Raw genomic sequence first — 20664 nt, forward strand, 5'->3', positions numbered from 1 at the left:
ACTGGATTGTATTTCAATTAACATGTTATCTTTCTCATTTTTGACACCTGATATAATTGAGCATTACTCCTAACAACAGTCCGCATACCCCTCCTACTGCTACTTTCCTTCTCTTCTTCCTCTGCTGCATCACAACACTCTTAGTTCTTGTTACCTGATTCCTCTTTGCATTTTCTGCATTTATCTTTTATTAGTCATCAGTATTGTTCGTTCATCCTTCTGTTCCTTCATATGTTGTCCATGTCTCATTCTTGTCTCAAGCACTAAGAGCATGCTCTTTACAAGTATGTGCTATATAAATCATGCATTTATTATTATATATTTCTTTTCATCTGTCACTCTAAAATATAACATTCACTTACTAACTATAAGAGGTTTAGCCTGGTTGCACTACTAAGCATCAAGACTTACTTTAACATAAACTGCAAGGCCATAGAACTTCTATGCATAATAGAGACAAAACAAACTTGGAGAGTCAAGTAATAACTTTTTAAAATAAATAGGAAATGCGACTTTAATATAAAGAACAAGGTGAGCAGAGACAGAGAGATATAGCAAGATTAAAAAAAAAAGGGAAAATGAGGGATGGGAGAGAGGAGGAAAGGTGAAACGCAGATACAAATATGTACAGATTATGCACACAGTAATCACTTCATGCTCACCTTCAAACGGATAAAGTGCTCGACATGTGCCGATAACATGGAATTCTACATCTCCTTCTCCAAACTCATCACCATCCTCATCACCATCTATTGGACTGAGAAAAAAAATCAGAGAACTGAATCATTAACTGTCTTGCTCATCTTCCAAGTAAATGTAGTTTTATACATGGTTTTACACACCTGGCTTAATATGCAGAAAGCCCTGATTCAACTATCATAATGACAGCGCGTAAAAATTCTAATGCAGGAGCCCACGACTGCTGGCTATTGTATAATATGGTGCTGCAACAGGGCCCCTGCATCAGAATTTTCAGTTGCTATCATGACAAAAGTCCAATCAGAGCTTCCTGCACACGAGGACTGGATGGCACACACACACACACACGCTCAAACAAACAGTCACAAAAAAATATGTTCCTTGAAATTAACTTTCTTGGCAACTGAATGAAAATCGCTGATGGAAGACATGTAGCAAGATATATACATGCATGATTCCACCTACAAAACAGTTGTGTGCATGAACTTGATCACACAAACACATACCTCTCGACAGACACACACATACAACACTCTCTCTCATGGTCCAAGCAATACCTACGCATACACATTGTGTGGCTGTTGATGTGGTGTGCCTGGTGTGGAAATGGTGTGTGGAGCATGATGCCCACTGTCTGAGGAATGAATACTGTCTCCTGAGGCACTATGTCTTCTCTTGCCTTCACACTCTGCCAGGTAACCCTGCATGTCAAGAGAGAAATAAAAATAATGAAAATGGAAATGCACCAAACCACAATCAAGATCAGAAAAAGAGCAAGATATAACTACCTAACTCCTTCAGACAAGTCACAAATAATGTAATATATAATCCAAGGCTACAGGGAAACAGTTTTTAATTTGCCTTCCTGAATTCAACTTAATTATGACTAACCTACCTTATGGAAGGAAAAATGGTTCAACCCAGGGGAGGGAGATGAGTAAATGCAGTGCTGGCTACCCTTCTGGTCATTTTATGGTGTTTTCATCTTGCCCAGCAAGTACTCTCAACTCCCTCAGACAGACTGAATTCATTCTTTCCCACCAGATAGTTCAGTCTTAAAGGAATCAATGGTTGTCCTAACCACACCACAGCCACAATTCAGCCAGTGACCCACAGGACACTAGAAACTCCAGAAAGTTTCTTTGATTCACCCTCTTTACTAGACATTCAAGAACAAAGTAATGGTTGCTAATAAATGGAGAAAATGTGTCAGCAAAGGCTGTGCTCCTTTCACTTCTGCGATAATCAAATATCAATAAATCAGTTTGGTTCATATTTCCCAAGATGTGTTTCATATCATAAAATCTACTGCAACCTCATGTATACTTGAAGAATACCCTTATTACTGCAGCTAGGGAACTTAAAAAAAATAAAAACACCACTCACTTCATATTTAAGAAGCTCCTGCTGTAATGCATCCAATTTCTGTGCATTTTCTTCCACCTTTTCTGCCAACATATTGGGATCACCAAGTGCTGGGTTGCTGACATACACATCTTTCAGCTTCAGAATGCCTTCTCTAAATTAAAAAAAAAAATTAAATGTTCAGTATCACACAACGTCTATCCAATATCAATAGAACTGCGTCAAACAAAAAGAATTAAAATGTCAACAATTTTAAAAAGCCAAAACAAAACAAAAAAAAAAAAAAAAAACAGTCAAACATAACATCTATAAACTGTGACATAGCATTCTGCATTCAAAAATGCTTTATATTTGTTAACTATCACTTTACAAATGGCAGTTGCTGTTAAGTGTTCATACTGAATGCCCAAAAGAGATCTTTGAAAACACTGCATCTCTACTGATAGCAATTTTTGCCTAGTGACAGATTTATCTAGGCAAAAAATCAAAGTAAATGTTTAGAATCCCCATGGCCATTTTGTAAACAATACAAAGAAATAAATTAGTAATACAAATTACCTTTACCTTGAAAAACCAACATCTCCATACATGCTATATGTGACTATTCTTTCTGGTTCCTAAATCCAGCTCTAAAGACAAAGTCCAGTGTTTTGAACACCTGTACAGTGATCCATAACCCAACAAATGATGTACAACTGATGAAAACCAAAGAGAATCATGAGTTACCTTTCTGCAGTCTCTTTAGCCATATCTTTCTTGATCAAGTCTATCTTCTGCTGCAGTTTTCTCCTCCGCTGGTTTGGTGGAAGGTCACTGAAATCTTCCTTCTGATCGTCAACCTGGTAATCAAAGGTATTGTCCCATTACTGTACTAAAAACTAAAAATAAGCACAAGGATAACAAACAAGCCACAAAAAATGTCAAAATTGCAAATGTCAAAATTGCAAACATGAGCATGACCATAAGACCATAAAAAAATTATAACCTATGCCTGTTTATTTTAAATTCTTACTTTTGTAAGGTATAAACTAAGCTTTCAGACAACATACTTATTTTGAGAGTGTTTAACTCAAAGCTTTATGATAAAAGCTAAGTATAAATTAATGCTATATTCAATAGCTGTCATTGTCATGAACTGATGCATTTTAAAAAAATGATGATGATAGCAAACACAAAACATTTACACAAAAAAATTGTGAAATCTTTAAATGTAAACTTCAGTTCTATGTCAGAACCTTTTGCAATCCATAATCCCATTATACATTTTAAGAAAAGACTTGTTAAAAAATAAATTTAAATGTATAGTCAAGCAAATACAAAGAGACATAAAGCATTTTCATAAGCTACACTCTTAGGTCCTTGAAATAATAAACAAATTTTATGATCAACTAGCCCAGATTCAACAACAGCTTGTCAATGATTATGCAAATCTGCAATCTAACCTCTCAAAGCAAATTTCCTGCATCAAATCATTGCTTTCTTCAAGTCAGACATTTTTTGTCAAACACATTTGAAAAGCAGCATGGACATTTCAAGATGTAAATTAATTACAAATACAAACTAATCTTTGTAATTGTAATGAAATGACCTAGCTTCTTCAAAAATTGAATACAAAGCCTATGCTATATATATATATCATGAAAACAAAAGAGAGCAATGAACAAACTTAAAAAGTAGAATAAATGTAATTTGTTCACACTAAGCAAGTGAATGGAGAAATTCTTGCATGTATATGGCGCACACACACACATGCATGCATATGTTGCCTTCAAGTGAAAGGGATGGAGAGAGAGAGAAAGCAGATGGCTGATGGGTGGGTAAGTGGATAGAAGCAAGGTGGTGGTGAGGAGAATCAGCCAAATTTACTGCTGAATTATGCTTTTTAATACTTCATGCTGTACAGTCTGCATATCACAGTTGTCTGGGGGACGGGGGTATAAGGTTTGCAAAAACCCACAATCTGGCACTTATATCAGCAACTGAATTTCCACAAAAGAAGACCAATGTATTTAAGTATATAAATATGAATTCTATGCACTTAAAACCTCCAGAAATTTTTACATGAAATGACATCACAGGGGAAAATAATAAGCATGCAATCTGAACATAAAGGTTTCAATAAAGTTCGGGCTATAATCTCTATAATTTATACGTATACAATATACATATAGAGAAATTAATACTGATTGTAACAAAAAAGGGACACACTTTACAGGCTGATCTTGTGCTTTATAATAACTACTCTTTACTCTCCTCTCATTTTCCTTGATCTCCAATTTTTAATGCATGTTAAATTGTAGAAACCTGGCCATTTAATACACAAATCACAAACTAAAAATTGAATATCCTTGTGGCAAACTTGTGAGTCTTTATTCAAGGATGCATGCAGCGAAGTTTTGTACTGACAATCAAAGGATATGTCATCATCTATTAATGATTAAACAAGTGATCATCTTAAGTTAACACAGGAAGAAGCAAGAATATGAAGGAAACAAGATGTGATAAAAAGTAAAAGACTTCAAATCAGTTATGCTAAGTTCCAGACATCACTCCAAGTTCCTTAACCAGCGGCATGCCAAGAATTTTTTTAAAAAACACTAAAATATAAAAGGGCAGAGGGATCAAACATATCTAGCAACCAGCAAGTAAAAACATCAACCTCCTGACAAAGTCTGTCTTAAATAAATACAATGAGAAACAATAAATCCACTTTCTTCTTGTCTTCAGCACTGAAATAATTCTCCTTTGAGAGAATGATCATGCACTATTTCACATCTTTTTATTCTTTTAAAATCTTGATCACATCCACACTAAATATGTATTTCAAACATACACTTTAATCTGACATGGTGTCAAAGCAGCAATAGCATCTCACTTCACAGACAAGTGGTTACACCATGCAACACATGAATGATTGTAACAATAACAAAGATCAACTGTAATGGGAAAGGGATATTGGGTAGTGGGGAGGTAAGTAGCCTGTTAAAATGCAAATTAAATAAGATTGTAAATTAGATATAAACTGACAAAAACTGAGCAAAAGCTTTTCTGCTTCCAACACTACCTGCCTAGAACAAAGAACACTATCAACAAGACCTCCACAAAAATCTCCAAAACTGTAATGTAGGACTCTCCCTCTAGGCAACAGGGAAGGAGGGAAGGAAAGAAAAAAGTCCTGTATGGGTCAAGAAAAAAATGACTTGTAGAAGGCAAAGCAAATCCAACACTCAAGTCACACAGGCCAGTACAGTGCTAAATCTATGAAATTCCAATCTAGATTATTTTCATATGATAAACTGTCATTTTTTTTGTATTTTTATACTGTGTGTTTGACTAACTCAGATGGCAATAAATAAGGCAAAAAATCTGTCTAGCTATAGCAGACCACAACCAATGAAAAAACTCCAGTGAAAAGCCACTGCATAAAACAAGAGACATTTGTGACAGTGTTATGTGTTGGTTTTTGCTTAACCATCATTTCTAAACAATAATAGATCAAAATGGGACAACCTACCCGGCAAGTTTGCTTGTAAAATAAAATAAAAAAAAACATAGTTCATTTGGCACAATCTTCCAAGCAAAAGAATATCTTTATCCAAAACTAACCAACTACAGTAAGAACACATTTCCTGTATTTATGGTAATATATATTATTTCTAACATTTTCAGCAACTTTTCTCAAGAGAAGGGAGAAAAATAATTTTGATGAAGAAATTTTCCATGCTGATCAACCTTCTGGACAGAATGAGAATGTATGCCTTTGTAGATAACTGCAAACAAGTGCAACTAGGTTTTCTTTTAATAAAAAAGAGTGAATGATAATCTCAAAAGAATATTCAATGTTCATTCAAACACAAAGTTCAAATGACATAGCCACCACTCCTATATGTGATACATAAAAATATCTCAACTGATTCCACTCTAGCATTCTCTGCACGATATCTTTTTGTTGCAGCAGTCCTTCTACTGATAAGTTTTGATAAACAGCAGACGATTACAGATACACATACATATACTTTAGGATATTTTAAACATTTGCAAACATGCACAAAAATGGACAGATGGGCACAATTTGGCAGTTATACTAAACCCATGCATGCATACTTGAGCACAGCCTGACCATCTCAACATGCACAGAACACTTAATATCTAGGGCATCCATACCCTCTATCCAGGATCAGGAATAGTAGAAGGAACGAGTACTGGTTTTCAGTTACAGCATAATTAAACCCTTGGCAAGTCTAAGCTAGGGTCAAATGACAACCTCTCAAATTAAATACAGAATTTGTAGTCAAATTAATTAGGTGGTGTAATCTGATGATGAAAGACAAATCTGATCTCATAAATATTCTCATCATGCACAACAAATGATAGCAGTAAGTTTCCTATACTCTGACAGGTGCAGGGGGTTAGGGGGGAGGGTGTTGTGAGTTGGGAGCAAAGATGGTTAAGATAGATGCATTTACAAGGCAGGGAGGGGAGGCAGGGACAATGCCTGTGATCTTGACCGCTGTCTATAAGGTCACAGGAATGGAGTTTCAAACAAACAAAAACAAGCCACAATGCAATTTTGTATAAAAACAAACAAATCACAGCAGTTTGTTCTATTAACCTGTCAGCAATTTTGTGGCAATGTGAGAAACTAATGTCTGCACTAAGTTCTATTAACCTGTCAGCAATGTTAAGGAAAACTTCACATTTGGATACTTGTAAAATCTTTTAACAGCTAATTTCAAGCAACCAACCACGCCTCAAAAAACAACGGTCGAAGTATTTAAGTAACCCAAAAAAAAAAAAAAAAGAGAGAGAAAAGGTGGTTAATGAAAACCTACTGTATGTACTAGTGTTTTTATGTATGCAAACATTCACAGCAACAACAATATTGGTGAATCAATGCACCACCCATGCAACATCCTGCATATCAGCAATGCTATGAAACTAGCTTCTTTAACAGCACACTAAACTTCTTCAACAGAAATTTGTGATATTTAACCTGTGGCTACTTCTTTAAGCAAACAGAAAAGAATAAATTGCATTTAACGTTTTTTGTCAACCATTCTAGTCTCGAATGTAGTTGTTTCATATATTAAATATTAATTCTCTCCCTTCCCCTGTTTCGCACGCACACACACACATGCAAGCACATGCATAGACAAGTGTGAAATCAACAAAATGAATGTTTGTTCCTTTAAGTGTGTGATGTAGTGTCTACGATATGAAGCATTGTTGTGTAAAATGAAATGACCCTACGTCAATATACTCTGATAATAACAAGCAGCTAAACATTTTACAAAAGAAATGTCACATTTCTGTAATATGTACACAATTACCACAGGAAGCAGTGCAGGCTGAAATAAAGTGGGAAAAATAATAAACTAAGTCTGGGTGTTCACAATGCAACCAAATTACCACATCAATTTTTCAAGACATTTCCATTTCTTCTACAGCCAAATTGAACACCACAAACCTAACTTCTAGTGCAATCCATGAAGTTGCCTTATAATCAACTCACTCATTTCACTCTTACGTTCACACTCAGCAGTCCTGCTTTCACTGAAAACTGCTAACACAACATCAATCATTCTTGAAAGTGCCTCCTGGGAACCAACTAGTTTTGCTCTCTTTTCAAAAATTAACTTAGTTATTTTTACCTAGATTTGTCAAAAATAAGTAAATCATGAAAGATTGAAGACAATCAACTGCCAGAATAATGCAACTCAGTTTTCTTATATTAATGACTACTACTCATGTTGTGAAACATCTGAATGAGGCACTTCTCAGAATGAGAAGAAAAAAGGTGAACAACAACAGGGCATAAACACCATGAGACATTGTTAAAAATTAAAACAATTCACAAAAAGCATCAATATACTCACTTTGCCCTAAAGCACATTAAACAGAAAAGGGATCAAAAAAGACCTGTGATCAATGCCAAAGCAAACACCGGGTGCATATCATTTTTTCATAAGCTAAGAATATACAGTAACATACTGAAACATATATCCTAGTGGTAACTGTCATAATGTAAGATGTATCTTTATGTAACTCAAATACTAGTCTTATCAACAAACACAGTGCAGAGGTGTCTGCATGTGCATCATTATGCATGCACCCACTCATCCTTCAATACTGCTGACAAATACACTTTAAATGAGGTCTTTCATCACAGCATGTCCAATTTCTTGTCAAGCACAACAGCCCTCTTCTACCAGGTGGCATGAACAGTGCTGGTATGCACCTGACAAATGTGCTGTGATGCTGATGCAGATTAAAGCAAATTTTTTTTGCAACCATGTTCCTGGCATGAAAGCCAGCTTCTCATTCACTAAGCTTCTGCAAGCACTCGGTTATCTTACTATCCCATCCCCTCCCCCATTCTGCATGCCTTGCATGTGTGGAAAGTGGTGCCTTCTATAGGCAAGCTGCTCACCAGCGCCAGCACAACAACCTACTAGCCAGCAGCATGACAAGAACTACAACTCTGCCTCCACCCCTAACCAAAACTGAACATAAAAGAATTCAAACGAATAAATAATTTTGTTTTAAAAGATAGTATAGGGTAAATGTTCATGCAGTTGAAATATATGGAATAACTAATAAAGGGAAATAAACCCAATCAAAAAAGAAAAACATCCACAAGCCCAAGCAAGGATGAACTAAACATGGGGCAATGAAGGACTGTGTGTGTGGTGGTACATACCAGCAGTCCTATGATCTTCAAGTTCAAGAAAAGAAGTTATAACAGAATTATGTCAGGGCTCACATCTCCATGAAACAAAGCCTAGTACAAACAAAACTGTAAGGCAGACAGACAAAATAAACTGGACATACAAAACATAAACAGCGATTAAATAATTTGCTGACAAAATGGAAACAGCAAGAAAACGCATGCGGCAAGAATGGCAAAGGTAAAGAAGAATGTGGAGTAACAATAGGAAAAGATGTAAGGTATCTGTCTCTGTCTTGGGCGTTGACTAATAAGTTTAAGCCTGCAACAATAACCTTCCAAAAATTAAGGGAAATAAACAGAAACAGATAAAAGAAACAGGATGTCTTTTCTTTTATAGATCTATAGAGCCAACAGAGGTCCATCACTAAACCAAATATCACAGTTCTTTCTCTTTTGGTTTTCTCTTATTCTTAGTTGCTTTTGTGCGTGTATGTGTGTGGAGGGGTGGGAGAGGGTGCACAAACATCACTTAGTTCACTGGCAGTTTAAGTCTAGCAACGTTCCATGATAAGCATCACTTTTGCTATCATAATAAGAGCCTTCAATGATGAAAACACAAGAGCTATGTGTAAGATAGCTATGACAGATTTAATCACAGCTGGCTATGATTTGTCTTCCATTTTCCCTTCTGCAAAGCAGCCACTGATAACAACACTAGCTTTCCCAAACCTGTAACCTCAAAACACACACACATACACACAAAATTTATAGCTGCTTTTGTTAAAGAAAGCTAATTTTAAAATATACAGCACACACACACATACACATACACAAAGACAGCAAACTCTAATGTAGGTTTGCTCCTTTCGTTAGAACAGGGATAGCTGCCATGGATACAGTCTACTTTTTTTCTGGCCTCTGCACCTACACTAGGTACTTTCTGAAAATCTTGCTCACAAGTATAGAAGTCTAAATAGAAATGACAGTGGACCCAAGAGAAAAACATGCAATATATGCAGAAATAATTATAAGCAAAACCAAAAGCATAAACTGGCGGTATGGCATGGCTGGCACTGTGACCCTTTTTCAACCGAATGCATAATGTAATAGGACAATCAGCAAGATGCATTGATGGAGGGGGGTTGGAGAGCCCATTTTCTTCCTGCATTTTGTAATTCAAATTCAAAACACCTGATAACATTTTCCAGTCAAAACCCTATACCCCTAAGTACAAACCCCCAAATAAAAATTATTTTCAAGGCATCAGGTACATCCCTCTATTACATCATCCCATCCTTTTAAATCTAGTATGATTTTTTTTAAATATAAGAAAAAACTGAGTCCATTTTATAACACTTTTCTGCAAGGACTGGCAGTTCATCTACAACATACCTTTGATGATCCAAAGAGGCCAAACAGACCACCTCGCTTCTTCTGCTTGCTTGATACAGTTGACGGTTTCATAGGATTAGAAGGTGTTTGTTTGTTGGAGGTGGAATTATTCTGGTTGTCGACCATTCCACCCATATTGCTCAGATCCTCAAAAGGGACATCTTGAGGTATAGGGAACCCAGATTTGTACTTGTCTATGACTAACTTAGAATCCTGAACATACAGTATAGAAGACAAACAGCAAGCATAAGTCTGCTGCCTTTGGGCAAATAACATTTTTTATTTACACCCACATAATATTTGTGCAGGCAATAGTACTTTAGAACAGGTGGTACTAGAGTACACTTTAAGATATTTCTGAGCATTTATTAACAGAGCTGCTTTGCTTAAACTGCCTGATAAATTAGATTGCTTCTACAATCTTTTCATGCCAAAATATGTGAGAAAATTGTTTTGAGAGAATCATTTGAACACTTGATTATACCTGACCAAGCAGAAAATCCTTTTTATTTACTGTATTTAAGCTTAACAGCTGAGCCCTAGGTGTTTTCTGCTAAGGGCAAAAGGTAATTTTAATACCACTTATGGACCTTCTAATTAGCAGGCACTCCGGGTGTAGTGTGTCACTTCCTGCCATGACCCACCTGAGCACTGTTCACACTGCCTGCAGCTTTTATCATGCCTTCAATACAGGTATTGATGATGGGTATAACACTTTTTTCTATTTCTGCACATTGCAGAACACAGTCTTTCATTTTTGTTATCCGCTTGGTTTCCATTTCTTGAAGTTGCTGCAAACAAAATTCCCAACAGAAATCAGGTTTTAGGGGGTGGAGGAAAATGTCTCAACATCGTGGACGATATGCTTATAAAAGGATGCAACATTTTCGTTGTCTTAAAACCTAAACACCAGGAATATGTGAATATGTTAAATAATATTAATAAATTAAAAAAGGGTAGTTCACTACAGGCTTAGCAAGAGACAACTGGGGAAAAAAAAGAAGAGCCCCAGGTGAAGTCTGGCCTAGAAAGCTTCTAAGGTGGTCACTGCTAAGTGTAAGTGAAAGAAAAATAGCAGCACCCAAAGTAAGTCTCATTTATAATGTACTGAAGTTAATCATGAAAAGGCACATGTGTACATTGTAACTTACTGCTTACTGTAATCTGACAAAGGAAAAAATTATTTCTCTGAGGGTTCTGCTTTTCACAAAGTGCAACAATGTTACTATGTTTTCTCATCAAACACAAGACACTGGGCCCAGAGAACTGGCAAAGTGGGTATGAGTTATAGCTGTAACTGACTATCCATATTAACACACGACTGCATAGGAAACTATACTTACAACGTTCACACACCAGTCAATTAAAATGTTAACGTGCAGCCCACAATCCCCCACCCCTGCTCTTCAATCAAAGTACAAGAGAAAAGGATTTATGAAAAAAATTCAGGTTATGCAAAATTTATACATACAAATTTTGGCTCACCCACAAGGGTCTCTAAAGGGAAGACTTACTCAAACTTACATTAGCCACACATTGCCCCCATGAGACTGGCCAGTGAAGGAAACAAATACCTCAGTGCTGCTCTCCACTAGTAGGTGCTTACATCTGTCTTCTGGTAACAGGGCACCACTCCAGTAGCTTCATCAATGCCATTGTTCTTACTTGACTGCTCTAAGGCCACTTAGAACTTGGTATCTTATATAGTGCTCTCTGACAGCTTGTACACAAGACTTTCTTAGTCACTTAGTGCTCTCTAGCTGTGACCACATGGTCAATTTAGCCCTAGACTTTAATTATGGGAAATGTTCACGACCCAAAATAACCACATGACAGAGAGTATTAATAGGCAATTTTAAAAGCACGGACCTGGAAGACCATTGGCATGGCAGTATGGTAATGTTCCTGCTGATGACTGTTGAATTGCTGCAGTACGCTGGCATACTCATTTTTGCAATCTTCACACTGCTGGGCTTTCTGGTTCATTATAATCCGTTGCTGACAAAAGGTAAGAAAAATGGTTAAAACATCAACTACAGCACTACTGCTTCATTCTTATAAGGAAAGTATAGTGCACAGCTATAAAAACTGGCTGCAAAGCCATTTGATCTGCACTGAAATGTACATTTCATCTAAACTAGCAAACTACTACAACATCAGGTGTTATAGTAACTGCATAGCTTTCTGAAGGATGTGTGAACTTTCAGAAATTTCATCACTGCTGTTAACCTGAACTATTACGTTTAAAAGTCATTTCACTCAGTGAAAATTTCAAGAAAGTAAAAAACAAAATATACATACGCCGTGTACTTTCATTCTTAAACACTCATATTTATTACTGTGCTTAAGACTTTTCTCTAAATAGTATAATTATTAATGGCAAAATAAGCTAGAACTTTACAACTATCAAAATCCTGAAAACAAATTTTCTTAAGTAACCTCAGTAAAATTGCACTTACTGAAATCTTTTCAGTTTTCCTACAATTGCATATGAAATATCAAAACCCATGACAGAAATTCCTAATTATCTAAAATACAATTCCTAGTTATCTACATACAAGAATATAACTAATTCCGTTATCAAACAGATAATGAAACAACCTTAAGATAATGAAACAGCCCCACCACTGAGTTTTGTATTTAAAAAAAAAAATACCTTCTCAACGTCAGCACGTGATAAATTAATGTCGGCATCTGCTTTTCTATAGTTGTCTAATGCTCTCTCTGACTCTTTAAATGCCTTCTCATATGTCTTCTTTGCCTAAACAGATTAGCAGGAAAAGGATGGAAAGAAATAAAATAGATTTCAACTTGATCATTTCAGCAACAAAGATTAACAATTAAGATGAACAAACTAACATCCTGAAAAATAAATTATAAGTGTGTCTGATATTAATAAGGCTCATTTCTATGCCACAGTGAATTCAAAACCTGAGATAAAAGGAAACGTTCCAATAATAACAGTATGTTTCCACAAAGTTCTGGGGTTGCTGCTATGTTAAATAACCCTCACAGAGAAGGAAACACAGAAGAGCAACAATTGCAAGAGTACAAACTACTTTAAGTTCTATGATTATGTGCAATCTGAATCTCTTTTTTTTTTTTTTTTAGCAAGGTGCACTTCAAATATGTGCTAGATCACCTAGTCCCACATATTCAATCCATGAAAGAACTAGCTGCTGTGCAGAAACTCACTTTGTCAAGTGATAATGCCATTTGCCGTAGTTGTTCTTGAAGTCTTGCACCCTCTTGAAGATGCTGCACAAACAAGTAGTATGGGATATAACCTTTACCTTGCTAAAAACAAAAGAGGTCTTATAATGTGCAGCAAAACAGACAAAAAAATATTTAACCACTTCCATTTGCACATGGCCACTTAATAAAATCTTCCATAAGCTTAAAAAATGTTCTTTTTCAAAATAATTTTTGTCACAGCTTAGAATTACAAGGCAAAATCTTCATGAGAAACATCAACTGTTTAGTCATGTTTGTGCCAACCTGCAGTTAGCAGTAAATAAGCACTTTTCGTTCTACCCTTTACCTTTGTTTTTATTTATCAAAAGGCCTACTCTTTACAATCACAACAGTTATACCCTGTAGATATACCAAAGCCATTGTCAGCTTATTTCAAAGAGATAATGAGAATGAATCTTGCTGAAATCTAGTAGAAAAACAAGCTATATAGATAACAGCTTTCCTCTCCTTGTTTCATTTCATGACACGGACCCTATGAGTGAAAGGAATAACAATCTTATATTTAGTATTTTGGTAATATCAGGAAAACAGCTAAACAGCTTTTTGCTGTTTGGCAAGTACATTTTAACAAGGTCACTTATTCTTAACGAGATTACATTACAGTGAAAAATTATTACGAAAACTTTCCTCTTTCACCCCCTAACATGCTCCTGATCAGGGGTGGTCTCCCTTGACATGAGATATGAAATATTTTGGAATGCCACCACTTCCACAGTGAAAGCACTCTTTACCTATGAGTCATCAAGTATCTGCTTCAAGTTTAAGTCATGGAGGTATACCTCTGGACTGCTTGCAGACAAATTTTCCTGGTTTAACTTCTAGAATGACAGTAATGCACAAATTCTCTTTTAGCTTTATTATCAACATCAAGAAAAAAAGCAGACAATGCAAACTCTCTACCTAACAGAGGTAACAAAAAAAAAAGCTCAAGCTGTTTTCAGTTTATTGGCCTAAAGTAATGAGAAGTGGAGGTCATGGATGTTTGCCAAAAAAATGAAAGAAAAAATGTAAGTAATTAATTTATTCCAAGTCTATTGTTGACTGTGAGAACTGTATTGGAGTTGCAGCTCATAATCAGATATTAAATGGTTTACCAAAACCTAACAGCCTACAACTTCTTGCGAGGCTGGTCTCAGCAGACAGTCCAGCAGTTCAGAGACAAACATTAACGATGAAGCTGAATTGCAGATCTACTTTTCTATGTTTCTTTTCCCTTCTTCCAAATATTAACAACAACAGATGTGCCCCATGTAGTAAATCTATTTTAGATAAAAATTTCTACATGATATTTAGCAAATGAAAAACTGGCGAGCTCCTTGGAAAACATTACACCATATAATAATCTTCTGTTATGGAAACATTGCAGAAGGTTGAAATTCTGTGCTGGTTTCATCTTAGCAGCAATTTTTCTGCAACTGCGTCAAAGCACAAACCCTTGTCATAAGACTGGTCTGTCAGAGGCAAAGAAGATAAAACAACTGAAACCTTCTTGCGATCCTGCTTAAGCTCTGTCATGAGATTCTGTAAATCTTTGTAAACAGTGCCCTGCAGACTCTCTGCAATGACTTCGTGTTGGCCAGCGATGTCGTGGACCTCTTTGATCATGTCGACAAATCCTTTTGCCCATGTGAATCTGGATTTAAAAAAAAAAAATTATGTTTAGCCCATGGCTCCTCAAATCACAAGGAAAGATTCTTTTGTTATTAAGAGTACACATGTATTTCAACAATACAAATTTACAATGGGGGGTGGGGGCAGCGGTTGAATCAACAATAAAATCTTTCCCATACATAATAAGCCTTATACTGCTTTTATGAACAGCATCCAAAACTGTTTTTTACTTTAGCCTCTGTGTGAGTGTTTGAATGTCTCCTGTGCTCACTCACACATTCAAGTACACAAAAAGTATCTAATCAAAATTCAAAAGGTATCTTATGATCACAGTAGAGTACTTAAGGAAAATTGTCTAGTTTATATTTATAAAGTGACAGCTGAGCCAAAGAGTAGGCCATGAGAGAAACATGCTGTTGACACCAATTTCTGTCATGCACTCTGGCATAGCTATCACATTTACTGTTAATAAAACACTGTGGCAAGTGAAGCTTCCAGCTAACATCAACATTTTACTTAACACAGTTTATGGACTGGTGTTGGTTTTTTGGCATGCAAAACAAAGTACCTCTTTATGAATTGGGCCAAAAAAACTCAAATGCCACATTTTTGCCATAGTTATCTGTAACAATACAGAATGTACTACAGTGACACCACAGACTAGGTTTAAAACCGAGTTTAGAACCCATAAAAACAGAGAAAAGGTCAGAATTCATGCAAATAATGTGGTAGTAATTGTATGCTGGAATCATTGCTGACCAAGACGAAAACCAGCTATAATCTTAGACATCATACCACAGTTCTGGGTTAAAAGATAAAAACTGAAAACTAATAAAATAAATTTCAAAGTTAAAAATCTGATGAAAAAGTGAACTCTGAAGAAGAAAATTTCTCTTTCAAAGCTTTCTTTTCAAATCATCAAACTTGAGGGACTGGTGTTATGCAAAATAATATAACAGCCATCTCCAATCTCTGATCAAAACATACTTGAGTAATGTAACATATAATGCAATGTCATTAGAATGCCAACTCTTTATTCCTTTTTCCTATGTTTCTCCTTCTAGCCACTCTCTTCCATAAATCTGAAGATTTTCCCACACAAACCCTTCTCTTCTCCTAATAAAGCAGCAGGCAGTAACTATACTTCTGGTCATTCCACTTTCTCAACAGCAAATACTTTAGCCATTGGTGTGTAGTCCCATCCCTAAAAATATATATTTAATCCCTCCTGCCCCACTCCATCAGATTTATTGGCCAAGAGACTGCTGTGACTAACAGTGTGGTGCCTGCAGCACACCCAGTAAAATTCATTGTCCTTGAATCCTGACGCTGCAGCTTATGAGTTTAAAAACAAACCAAGCTTGCACACTGGTGCTTTTCCCATATAGATCCTACTAGATTATAAAAAAGGTTAGGGTAACACTGTGCCTTATGGAGTCTCCTTGTTCTCAAAAACCTTCACGTTGGAATAACTTTTTTAAAATTGCATTTAAGAATAAAGTCAATTCTTTAAAACCCTCCAGCCACGAGCAATGAAAAATCTAAATTTCCTGTTATGTGTACCATGCCAACTGGGTAAGGAACGATAAAGTTGTTGCTTCTAAACAAAATTGTTTTTTAAAGAAAAAACATTGTTCTGCTGCTGAAACTGTTATATTTTTGGCATTCAAACTTTTCCTCTATACCTAGGACAGCTGAATGCAGCAAAACATCAAGTTCTTCTAGAAGAAGAGACAGGTAATCCAGGGAAAACTGCTTTCCTCTTTTGCTTGCTATGCAACCACTACCGTTAGCCTTGGTGTGTTCGTGATTAGTGCCCTAGCAAATCCTTTACACACAGACGGCCTCATCATGTTCAAAAACATTCTTTAGGACCAAACGACCGGGCAATGGGAGGCTCGGTTACATCGCTCATAAACCCCCCAGTAGGCAAGGTCTTCGTAACCTTACCCACCCCCTCCACCCTCAATGCCCTCTGGCTTGACAAATCGCCTGTCGAGCAGCCACTCCCCCGGCCTTCCTGGAGAGGAGTAGCGTGGGCAAGGACCGCACGAGACGCTACGCCTAAAGACCAACCTAAACGGTTTTCGTTTTTTTGCAGATATCGGTAGATAATCCCAAACCCATCCCTTAATTAATTATCCGCTAGCAAGGTACGCGATTCGCACCTGCGATCAACGAGCGATGGTAACAGTGTACGACGTCACGCTAGTGAACCATTCACAAAAGCTGCCATCAGTCAACACCAGACAGAAAATGGGCGACAGACAGAAAAAAAATTAACTTCAGTTGCACAGTAGCCGAGAAAGGAGACGGGAGTGGTTCGTGTTGATGATGCTCTCGGTCAACACGAGTGTTTATTGCTTACTACGGTCAAGCGGGTGATCAGCGGCACTTATCACCGTCGTTGTGACGCTGGGCATCACTTGACTCCACTACGATTTCCACCGTGCATAGCACTTCAGTGCTCGCTCTCTCGCTCTGTGAAGCTGTTTCTGCTGTTGTTGCTGACGAAGAACCGTGCGCGTGTACACACCACTTCCACTCTTTCTGGTTAGCACCACCACGCACCGATGGGGGAGTGGGGGGAAGTCAACATCGTCAGTCGTTGCCTCGCGGAAGTTCCTCAACTTTCACTCTCATACGTGTTCCTTTTCGTCATCATTCCCCCCCCCCCCCTTGGGCCAAAAAAAAACGTGGCGGTTCTTTCTTCGTCTTCGCTCCTTCCTTCTCACCCACCCCCACACAGCACTTTTTTTCTTCCCTTAACAAGTCGCAGGATTTGTGTTGTGTCTGCGTTTGTTTTTCGTTGGGTTTTTTTTTTTTTCTCTTCTACTTCAATAATAAAAGATACTTATACATGTATATGCCCAGACAAATGGGCATGCTCATAGCGCTTTACAAAAAAAATGGTTAAGGCTGCAAATGCTCCGGTCATGGAACAGATCATATATAAGTAGGTGCGAATCATTTTTTCTGCTCAAAGGGCAGTCTGTGAAATACTTTTATGCGTTTGCATGTAAGAGAGAGGAAAAGGGGAGAAAGATGAAATTTAAAAAATTGTATTGTATTTGTGATATGTTTTCCGCAGCTTGCCTTTGTATATATTACTTTGTTTTGTTTTCTGAATCTTATTGAGCCTGCTACTTTAGTATGCTTTATAATCCACTTTATTATTACTTAGAGGGAAACGTTTTAATGCTACAGTGTAGCTGAAGTCAAATGCAGCAATGATAGCATGGCGGCTGCTTAGCTAGTGAAAGGAGTGTCTGAGCTGATCTGTTAAACAAAACTGTTCTTTAAGGTTGTGAAATATGGGAATGGAGAATGTGAGCATTGTCTTAAACTACAATAAGTTACTCAAAATAAAGATGATTTGCACGATGTTTAGCGAGTGTAGAATAAACAATAAATAAAGAGCAAGTGATTATAGCCACAAGACATGTACTCTTGCGTAGGATAAGAGAGAGTGGGCGGGGTCAACGGATGGATCCTTCTGATCTTCACTTTAACACTGCTGTTGGTTTTTTTTCTTTCTTTCTTTTTCTTCTTCCTCTTTAATCACCAGTCCTCGACTATGGCAGTCTGGCCAAGCTTTAAAGCGACGGACAGTCAATGAAAAAGGAGAAAAAAAAAAAAAAAACTCATTCCGACCTGCCCACCCAAGTTGGACAAAGAAGTGACTGTGGCTCTTGAGGTACCCGGCATTTGCGCGAGTTGAACCTTACTAAATGCGGCCTCTGGATGTTTATTTAACTCGACTGAAACAAGCTGTAAAACTAAAAAGGTGGACTGCAAGAAAATTTTGTTTTAATGTCTTGGAAACTAAATCCTTTCATCGTCTGGCTGAGCAAACTGCGCTGCTTTCCCCTTCCTCACCCTTCCAATGCTTAGTTTTCCGATACTCATTTTTATGTAACCCTCAAACTCTTAGCGTGCAAACCTTTTGTTCTTTATTCAAGACTGTAGAATATACTGCTTCTCAAAGTCTGAATGAATAGCCCTTCTTACATCACGAAAAACATCCTCGTGCACAGAAAGAGCTTAACAGTGACGTCACGAATGTCCATGGACATGCTTCGATAACATAAAATCTCAGTTCTGCCACCGGCTGTAGCCTCGACATCATCAACGTATTAAGAAACATTCCTGATGTCCTCTATCGGCGAGATAGGTCATGTTTGTATGTCCGATATTTCGAGATATGTGGAGCTGTTATGTGAAGTGCTATCTTGCATAGAGCTCAGCCATCTGAGCGACAGTGACCTCCTGCAGACTATAATACGCGCGCTACTCCCCCACCTTCCCAATTCTTCCGTCCGTGAAAAATTTCCACGACAGTCGGAGAGAACTCGTTCGACAATGTGTTTCCTTGTGCGATTACCTTCACCACCAATGTCAAGCGGAGAAACCCATTGCCTTTATTTCTCCCGTTGCTAAAGGGCACGTAATTCTGTGGGACACCACAGTCACCCACCCCTGCATTTCCTAAAAACGCCATGTCAACAAACGACGACACGAAAAGGTCACAAATCACAGTAGCGCGTGCCGCAATGAAGTTTACCCGACAGTTTGCGAAACCCGAAAGAAAAAAAAACAAACAAGCAAAATACGCGGGTCTGCCACGAATGGACTGACGCTGTTAAGGCCGTTCTTAACAGGACAAACAGGTCGAATATTTGACCAAGCTGGGTAAAGTTTTTCTACATTTGTCATATAATGAGTTTCGCAAAACCTGGTCAAAATGTTTTTATCCAGTTAAGGATGACCTTCAAGTATCCCGTCTTCCCTGGCCTTAGGTGAGTGGGTGACAATGACCAACTGGCAAAGAGTTACGTGCTCAACCCTCAGACATTTGTTAGCCAAATATATGACTAATGTCTTACATGGTCGTCAATGTCAAAATGTCATGTCAAAGCCCTTCAAAGACGGTGTCATCGTGCAGATGCCGCGAGCTGGCAATCGAAACCTATGGGTCCACATGTCCGGCGTGGATAGTGGAGGAAGTTTGGGGAGGTTGGGGGCAGGGAGTAAGGTCAATTATCAATGATTGGCAGCAACCAGACAACAACAAACGACAAATGTCTGGGTCCGACTCCGTGGTCTGCGAGTGGCATGGCAGCAGTTCAGAGCCAATAATGAATACAACAGGTCGACAGTCTACCTCACCAAGTTACACATCGACACCTTGACTCAGTCTTTTCAAACATTTGTTTATTGGTGGTTGCGATTTCGGGTTCCTGAAAGAGTAACACTTCCTCGTTCGCCTCCCTTCCTTGTATTATTAATGAAGTATTCATAAAATACGACAGAAAAAAGTCACATCTCGAGCAGGCAGGTTCGTAACCGTACCCCCTGTCCTTCCCATGCGACAAATGACTGAGAAAGCATACCAGTCAACTAGCCGGCAACGTACAGTTATCGTCTGTACAATCTGATGCTAAGCTCCAAGCGGATGAAGATTTCAACTTGTGCTTCCGGCCAAAGGCAGATTTGAGATTAACGCGAATTTGCTCCAAGCGAAGCAGCGAGTGATTTGTCATAGTAGGCTTCTTGCGCCATTTAGGGGATTATTATGGCTAACCCGATTAGCCACTCGTATGTTAAGAGGCAACGATTCGCAAGAGCTCATTTCCCTAGTCTTCTATTGTGTGTACACGCGCACGGCACAC

General features: G+C 37.7%; 1 protein-coding gene across 5 annotated transcripts in view; it reads right to left on the reverse strand.

Moving 5' to 3' along the window:
* Positions 1-20664, reverse strand: part of LOC112575735 (formin-binding protein 1-like) — a 48852-nt gene that overhangs the window by 11707 nt on the left and 16481 nt on the right. Inside the window, exons 4-15 of one of the 5 annotated variants that reach the window (XM_025257736.1) lie at positions 14867-15014; positions 13322-13384; positions 12783-12887; positions 11996-12124; positions 10771-10917; positions 10127-10339; positions 7941-7946; positions 7395-7412; positions 2791-2903; positions 2086-2218; positions 1261-1400; positions 663-757 (exon numbers count right to left, since the gene is read on the reverse strand). In XM_025257736.1, the coding sequence (XP_025113521.1) occupies positions 663-757; positions 1261-1400; positions 2086-2218; positions 2791-2903; positions 7395-7412; positions 7941-7946; positions 10127-10339; positions 10771-10917; positions 11996-12124; positions 12783-12887; positions 13322-13384; positions 14867-15014 (1310 nt within the window). Of the gene's footprint in view, positions 1-662; positions 758-1260; positions 1401-2085; positions 2219-2790; positions 2904-7394; positions 7413-7940; positions 7947-8764; positions 8780-10126; positions 10340-10770; positions 10918-11995; positions 12125-12782; positions 12888-13321; positions 13385-14866; positions 15015-20664 lie in introns of all 5 variants that reach the window. The other 4 variants (XM_025257737.1, XM_025257739.1, XM_025257738.1 and 1 more) reach the window with 4 other exon arrangements.

The sequence above is a fragment of the Pomacea canaliculata genome, linkage group LG11 (genome assembly GCF_003073045.1).
Source record: "Pomacea canaliculata isolate SZHN2017 linkage group LG11, ASM307304v1, whole genome shotgun sequence".
Taxonomy (NCBI): domain Eukaryota; kingdom Metazoa; phylum Mollusca; class Gastropoda; order Architaenioglossa; family Ampullariidae; genus Pomacea; species Pomacea canaliculata.